General features: G+C 43.3%; 1 protein-coding gene across 1 annotated transcript in view; it reads right to left on the minus strand.

Annotated features, from left to right (window-relative positions):
- The window catches only part of LOC125485036 (NEDD8-activating enzyme E1 regulatory subunit-like), a 16,258-nt gene that overhangs the window by 1,823 nt on the left and 5,809 nt on the right, over positions 1-8,626 (minus strand). The window contains exons 7-11 of the mRNA XM_048605948.1: positions 6,753-6,862; positions 5,769-5,878; positions 4,491-4,553; positions 3,250-3,313; positions 2,396-2,487 (exon numbers count right to left, since the gene is read on the minus strand). Of these exons, the coding sequence (XP_048461905.1) occupies positions 2,396-2,487; positions 3,250-3,313; positions 4,491-4,553; positions 5,769-5,878; positions 6,753-6,862 (439 nt within the window). The remainder of the gene's footprint in view (positions 1-2,395; positions 2,488-3,249; positions 3,314-4,490; positions 4,554-5,768; positions 5,879-6,752; positions 6,863-8,626) is intronic.

An 8,626-nucleotide genomic window follows, 5' to 3' on the forward strand; every position in this document is an offset into this window, starting at 1 on the left:
ATTTCAAACAGGATTTGGAAATTTCAAACAGGATTTGGAAATTTCAAGAAGTGCAAACCACTGGGAGTGCATTTGAATTCACAAAACATCAAAAATGATCCTCCTGGAGCAGTTAGCAATTTCAACATTGACCTAAAGCAGACCTGATTCATCTTCTGCAACTCAAGTCTTTCTTAAAACTTCAGATAATCCTCTCTCTAATCTGTGATTAATGATTTGCTGACTGACACTGACAAGAAAAATCAGTTCTTTACGTTTCATTTTCTTTACATGTATTGGCATGGATAGAGGATTGGTTGACTAGTAGATAGCAAAGAGTAGGGGTAAATGGGTGTTTTTCTGGTTGGCGGTCAGTGGCTAGTGGTGTGCCTCAGGGATCAGTGTTGGGACTGCAATTGTTTACAATTTACATAGATGATTTGGAGTTGGGGACTAATGGGGTGTGTCAAAATTTGCAGATGACACTAAGATAAGTGGTAGAGCAAAGTGTGCAGAAGACACAAAGTCTGCAGAGGGATATAGATACTCTAAGTGAGTGGGCAAAGGTCTGGCAGATGGAGTACAATGTTGATAAGTGTGAGGTCATCCATTTTGGTAGAAGTAACAGCAAAATGGACTATGTTTTAAATGGTAAAAAATTGCAGCACGCCGTTGTGCAGAGGGACTTGGGTGTCCTTGTGCATGATTCGCTAAAAGTAGGATTGCAGGTGCAGCAGGTAATTAAAAAGGCAAATGGAATTTTGTCTGTCATTGCTAGAGGGATGGAGTTGAAAAACAGGGAGGCTATGCTGCAGCTGTATAGGGTCCTGGTGAGGCCACACCTGGAGTACTGTGTGCAGTTTTGGTCTCCTTACTTGAGAAGGGATATACTAGCACTGGAGGGGGTACAGAGGAGATTCACTCAGTTGATTTCAGAGTTGAGAGGGTTGGATTATGAGGAGAGACTGAGTAGACTGGGATTATACTCATTGGAATTCAGAAGAATGAGGGGAGATCTTATAGAAACATATAAGATTATGAAGGGAATAGATAAGGTGGAGGCAGGGAGGTTGATTCCACTAGCAGGTGAAACTAGGACTAGGGGGCATAGCCTCAAAATAAAGGGAAGCTGATGTAGGACTGAGGTCAGGAGGAACTTCTTCACCCAAAGGGGTGTGAATCTGTGGAATTCCCTGCCCAGTGAAGCGGTTGAAGCTACCTCACTGAATGTGTTTAAGGCAAGGCTAGATAAATTTTTGAACAGTAAAGGAATTAAGGGTTATGGTGAGTGGGCGGGTAAGTGGAGCTGAGTCTCAAAAAGATCAGTCATGATCTTATTGAATGGCAGGGCAGGCCCGAGGGGCCAGACGGCCTATTCCTGCTCCTAGTTCTTATGTTCTTATTTCAGGACTAGAGACGCAAAGTGAGAATTTAACATGCAAGAATGAGAGATGACTGGCACACAACTTGAAAGCAGTTTGCCATTGAGTAATACCTGTTCCCCTCCAAGCCAAACCCATCCTGATTTGGACCTATATTCCCATTCCATCACTCAAAATCCTAGAACACCTTCATAACAGTACTGTGGTTCTTAGACCCCAAGGACTACATGGCTCAAGGCAGCAGCTTACCAGCACATTCTCAAGGGCAATTAGGGATGGATAATGTATGTTGGGCCAGTCCGCCATGCCCAAACGGCATGAAATACTGAAAAAAAGAATTACACCCATAGCTTTTAAGTTGATACGAAGTAAAGGAGAAGGTGGCAGACAGAAACAAGATCTCAAGGAAGTTGGCCAAGGCTAAATGGGGAACCGACCTGAAAATATAACAAGTACCTGCCCTTGCCATGTGTAACTCAGCAGCTGAACATCTGACGGCATGTTCTCCCTCCAAAGTCAACTGAGTTTAAACAACTGTTACAATTTGCTGAAATCCACTAAAACAGGCAATATGTGCCTCCTTACTGGCACAGATGTATCTTGTATCCTAATAGCGGCTGTATGAAAAGCTAGATAAAGCAGACTAATGACCCTTAGATGAGTTGTCTATTGACCCAGAGTAATTCCACCCATGGCTGGTTAGTTAATGCTCAATCACTTCAGTACTGGTGCAGCTGTATTACAGAAGCAAGGATACAGCCATACACATTCTGTTGACACCGACTGTGGAGACACTGCAAGCGATGGAACAGCTTCTAAAATGAATGTCCTCTATTATGTCAGCTATACAATCCTGAGTATCTGAAGATCTTCAACTTTCAAGCTACAGCCTGGATGGCAAGGAAAGATGTTACACCATGACATGAGTAGAAGATACCTTTACCCGTCTTCTGACATTTGTTCATTGGTGTGTCAATCTCATGCTCAATATCAGAAAGCAACAAATATTGGAATAATGGCACCAGCAATTATACCTTAGTAGGATTCAGAGCAGTATTGACATTTTTGATCGCTTCATCAAAGTTTTCTTCATCTTCTGGTGTTCCATTGTCTTTCTTTAATAATCCTGAATTAATTTGCAAGGCAAGAAAATGAAGTAATTAGTGGCCATTAAATGAGGAGAACACGCAGTTTCTCTAATCCCTCCATCACTGGTATCATCTTAGTAAATTTCCTCTATCCCTTCTCAAAGGCTTTGATGGTTTTCCTGAAGTACGGTGCCCAGAACTGGTCACAATACTCCAGCTGTGTTTTATAAAGGTTTAGCATAACTCCCTGGCTTTTGGGCACGGTTTCAAAATCCCTTTTTAAACTGCTTTCTCCATTTGTCCTGCCACCTTCCAAGACCGGCAACCTCGCCTGTACACCTCCATTTTTTTTAAAATCACTTTCAACATTAACTCCCTTTACCATCTCCACCATCCACCCTACCCTGCAACATTCATCCCAGTTAAAATGCAACCATTTAGTTTACAATGTTCATCCCGTTCTGCCCATTAAAATCAGTCATTTGAGAGGCTAAGAACTTACATTCAAAGTTTCAGTTGATATTGGGTCACATGTAGCAGAAAGTTATAATAAGGCAGGGCTGGGAGAAACAGCATCTCATATGGTCATTTGTCATCTAGCGCCAAAAATGTAAGTACATTTTTTGGAATTCACAATGTCAGGCTGCAGAGATTCGAATTGCTGATCCACTTGCATGACCACTATGCTACAGGAACTAATAGTTTGACAAATAAGTTAGGAACGCCCTAAAGAAAATTAGCTGTTTATGTGTATCAAATCTGACAGAACCATCCAGAAAACCAAAACTAAAATTTCATACCTTGACGTATTAACTCTCGAAATGCTTCCTTTTCTTTGTATGTTGTTGGTAACTGACTATTGTGCTGCATAGTTTGAAAAAAAAAAGGAAATGTGAATTTCTGCTCATGGAGGAAATCCCAAACACAAAGACCACGAAAGTACAGCACCAGTAGCTTTAAAGGGGTATGTCAGCACGGCGGGGGGTCGTTGCAGTGGGCAGGGAGAACCATTCTTGATTGATAAGGGCATCTAGCGTTATGGGAGAAAGCAGGAGAATGGGATTGAGAAACATATCAGTCATGATTGATTGGCGGAGCAGACTCGATGGGCCAAATGGCCTAATTCTGCTCCTATGTCTTGTGATCCTACCTCCTGAACTACAGTTGACACTTGATAACGTTACTCCAAAACGCAATATTGAAGTGCAGGTGGTCAACAAATCTACAAACATCAGACTTTCAAGCACTCATACATATAAACAGATCCCATACAGGGCATAATTCTAAAGATCCAACATACAAATATTTCCCGTACTTATGAATAGCTATTTTATACTGCCCTTCTTTGCATTCTTACTTGTATACAAATCAACTTGCAAATGGACTCAAGCAAGGGGCCCGTTCACAACCCAGGGACTGGCTGGGCTCAAACACAAATTATAATTCACACTGCATCAAATTTATTTTGCTTTCTCCTCTTTGGAAGTGGTTCTTATTTGTGCAGAAACAGTTTCAAGGTCACTGAGGCTACCCTGTAGCCTTATCCAAGTGATCTCTGATGTAGATATTGTGGTCACTCAGACTGGCATCAGCATTCCTGGAATACAGAGGGAAATATCAGCCAGGGAGTCAATACTCCTGACTGTGATCTGATGAATCCTGCTGGACCAGGGTGGGGTCTGCGTTTTCATGGCTCATGCAAAAACAGACTATATGAATAATGACTACTTAAGTAGCAGCGCAGCATCCCAGCAAAACCTGAAGAAGTGAAGACTGGGTCAGCAAGGAGGAGGAGGGAAAAGGGGAAAAAGTAATCACCAGGAGGCAGAAATTGCAATCACTGCATTTCACAGATACAAAATGTGTAATGTGAATTCTGTGTTGAGACTCGGAACAATGATGGCAACTGAAACAAATTTGTGGAGATTAAAGTAATACTTTCTAATATATACATAACTATTTACAATTGTGTGGGACTCTGTGGTTTCTCAGCTGGATAAGGATACTTAACAAGGTCATATTAACAAAATCCACAACCTACCTCACTGCACCACTTTTCCAGGTATTTGGCTACCACAATTATCCATGGAGTGTGACTATGGTCCTACAATATTAAAGGGAATAAACTGTTACTATAGTAACACATAGTACAACTGGACAAGCACACATTACAATGTCAAACAGAATATTATTTTTGTGCATGAGTTTTTAGGTACATAAAGGCAAGTTTTAGCGCTCAGCAATAGACTTTCCTGCTTTAGGCACCTGGTACTAGTGTAAAATAGCATCATTTTCATTTTCTGTAACTATAAATTGAAACAGGAGTTGGACTGTTATGACTGAGAAATAGGGAGGATTGTAACTTGAAAAACCAAGTGCTGCATATTGTTGAGTTGTGCAATACATGGCACTTCTTGTAAGCAAAATGAGGGAGATTTTGAGTCTGAACAGCACCAAAAATCTTTTGTGCTGAGGGAATTCTGCCTGGCAGCAACTGTCTGATTGGTTGAGATATAGAGTCTTTAAAAAAAATGCTGTGATTGCCAAGAACATCACAGAGTCAAAACCATCCAATGCCTGCAGACAGACTGCACCTCTCTGTGCGGTCAAAAAGGGATTACTGAAATTCACTTCCACAATACAAATGCAATGTCAATCGAGTGACTGCCTCAAATGCACTCCCCTGCTGTCATGTAAATATCTCTTGCTAGACATTTTAGGGCACATCTAGTAACTTATTCTCTCCTTCAATGTCTCAGACATATCTGGGACCCTTTAATTGTAAAAGCCAGTCCACAATCCCCTTTCTTTCTACTTTGCCTGTCACTCCTCCCCAGCTCTGTACCCCTCACCTTCAATCACCCCTCCATCCTACTCCACACATTTCCATTCTCAATGCAAAAACTGCAAAAGCAGTTTCTAATCCTACTAAACAATTTTTATCACTGATTTTCTTAAGAACATAAGGAGTAGGAGCAGAATTGGTCATAGTAGATTGGAACCTGCTCTAATAGTCATTTAAGATCATGGCTAATCTCCACTCCCCTTCCCTCACTTGGTTCTCATATCATTGGATTCCTGTAATGACCAAAAATCTCTTTACCTCAGTCTTGAATTTACACAATGACAGGATCTGCATCTCTCTGGAATAGAGAATTTGAAAGATTGACAACTTCTGAGCAGTAGAATTTCTTTTCTCATCCTAATCCTAAGAGGCTAAACCCAAATCCAAGATTTGGAGCCCCTGGTCTTGCACATCCCAAATCCTGGGAAATTGATGCCCTTATTAAAAGGACCTTTACTGGTATTTGCTGCTGACCTTTTTGTCCATTTTGTCCAAGTCATAAGCCTGAATGTGATCCTTCAGGTGTGGGAAAGGCGAATCAAGTCTCAAATCTTCAAGTGCATTATCTGGGTGTGATTCCACAACTGAAAAGAAAATATGTGCATCATGTACTCTGAGGTCTTGCATTCACAATTTACATCGTAGTTTGATTGCTAAAGTTATGCTGAGTCCCAAATCATCTCAACAATCAAGTTCAATCATAATCCATGGCTCACATGGGAAAAGAAACAGTTTAACAAAATGTAAAGGCACAAAGTAAGGATTCTGAATGCTGTATGTCAAGTAAACTTTCCATAGGTACATGTACCTATGTACATATGTGCGTTTGCAAATGCATTTGTCCCTCTTTGAAAGAGGTATCAAACTTATTGCACTGACACTCTTTCCCCATAACCTTATAATTCTTTTGTCCATTTTAAGTTATTGTTGAATTTGCTTCCACCCTACTTCTCAAGCTGCTTGTTTTAAATCACAATAAATCTCTCTATACTGACTCTGCTTGTTCATGTTATATATTTCTAAACGCTCTGCCGTTACATCCATTATAATAGATTCTAACATTTTCCCAAATGACAGATATTAAGCTAACGATCCTATAGATACTATTCATTTGTCTCCATTACTTTTTGAATAAGGATTTACATCGGTAATTTTCAGTCCTCTGAGAATTTTCCACAATCTAAGGATTGCACTGCAAGTGTACCTAAAATCTCTCAGCTGTTTCCTTTACTGTCTGACGGTGCAACTCATCCAGTCCACTCTGCATAATTTTGACATCTATCAAACCTTCCCTGAATTTTCTATGCTCAGTAGCCTCACTACATGGCAGTTATGCCTTGTAACAAGACATTACACTGCTCCTATAATATTAGGGCTGTTTATTATCCACTTCACTTTGAGCAGCATCGCAGGAGAATCAACAGTACCAGTTGAGAAGCAGAATTTCATGAAGTCTACCTGGATGCTCCTTTACAGCCAGTCTCATGTAACCAACCAGCCCATATGTTCGACACACCAGCAGTGGCACATCAGCATTCCAAAGGATGGCCGATAAACGTAGCAACGAACTGACAATGGCAAACAAAAGTCATTGTTTATATAAAATAAAAACAAAAACAGAAAATGTTGGAGAACCTCAGCAAGTCTGGCAGCATCTGTGAAGAGAGAAGTGGAATTAACATTTCAATGACAGACCATTGTCATTTGACAATAAGTCCAATGACGCTTCTTCAGAACTCTGCTTCAAAAGAACTGCCAGAGCTTACTGAGTTTCTCCAGCGATAACAAGGTGTAGTGCTGGATGAACACAGCAGGCCAAGCAGCATCATAGGAGCAGCAAGGCTGAAGTTTCGGGCCTAGACCCTTCATCAGAAATGGGGGAGGGGTAGGGGGTTCTGAAATAAATAGGGAGAGAGTGGGAGGCGGATAGTAAATGGATAGAGGAGAGGATAGGTGGAGAGGAAACAAACAGGTCAAAGAGGCGGGGATGGAGCCAGTAAAGGTGAGTGTAGGTGGGGAGTTAGGGAGGGGATAGGTCACTCCAGGGAGGACGGACAGGTCAAGGGGGGCGGGATGAGGTTAGTAGGTAGGAGATGGGGGTGCGGCTTGAGGTGGGAGTAAGAACAGGTTAGGGAGGCGGGGACGAGCTGGACTGGTTTTGGGATGCGGTAGGGGGAGGGGAGATTTTGAAGCTTGTGAAATCCACTAAGCCGAACTCGTCCTCACCCTCAACAACTTCTCTTTCAATTCCTCCCACTTCCTACAGACAAAGGGGGTGGCCATGGGTACCCACATGGGCCCAAGCTACGCCTTGTAGGTTACGTGGAACAATCCCTCTTCCGTACGTACACTGGCCCTAAACCCCACCTCTTCCTCCGTTACACTGATGACTGTATCGGCGCCGCCTCGTGCTCCCACGAGGAGCTCGAACAGTTCATCCACTTCACCAACACCTTCCACCCCAACCTTAAGTTTACCTGGACCATCTCAAATACCTCTCTCTCCTTCCTGGACCTCTCTGTCTCCATCTCGGGCAACCACCTAGAAACCGATATTCATTTCAAGCCCACCGACTCCCACAGCTACCTAGAATACTCGTCCTCCACCCACCTTCCTGCAAAAATGCCATCCCCTATTCCCAATTCCTCCGCCTCCGCCCCCAGGATGAGGCGTTCTACTCCCATACATCTCAGTTGTCCTCCTTTTTCAAGGACCGTAACTTCCCCCCTCAGTGGTCGAGAACGCCCTCAACCGTGTCTCCCACATTTCCCGCAACTCATCCCTCACACCCCTTCCACGCAATAAGAACCAAAAAAGAATCCCCCTCGTCCTCACGTACCACCCCATCAACCTCCGGATCCAACGCATCATCCTCCGACACTTCCGCCATCTGCAATCTGACCCCACCACCAAAGACATCTTTCCCTCCCCACCCTTATCTGCTTTCCGGAGGGACCACTCTCTCCGTGACTCCCTTGTCCGTTCCACACTCCCCTCCAGCCCCACCACACCCGGCACTTTTCCCTGCAACCGCAGGAAGTGCTACACCTGCCCCCATACCTCCTCCCTCGCCCCCATACCTCCTCCCTCGCCCCCATCCCAGGCCCCAAGAAGACTTTCCACATCAAGCAGATGTTCACCTGCACATCTGCTAATGTGGTATACTGCATCCGCTGTACCCGTTGTGGCCTCCTCTACATCAGGGAAACCAAGCGGAGGCTTGGGGACCGCTTTGCAGAACACCTATGCTCGGTTCGCAATAAACAACTGCACCTCCCAGTCGCGAACCATTTCAACTCCCCCTCCCATTCCTCAGACGACATGTCCATCCT

The sequence above is a fragment of the Rhincodon typus genome, chromosome 15, assembly GCF_021869965.1.
Source record: "Rhincodon typus isolate 14 chromosome 15, sRhiTyp1.1, whole genome shotgun sequence".
NCBI lineage: Eukaryota > Metazoa > Chordata > Chondrichthyes > Orectolobiformes > Rhincodontidae > Rhincodon > Rhincodon typus.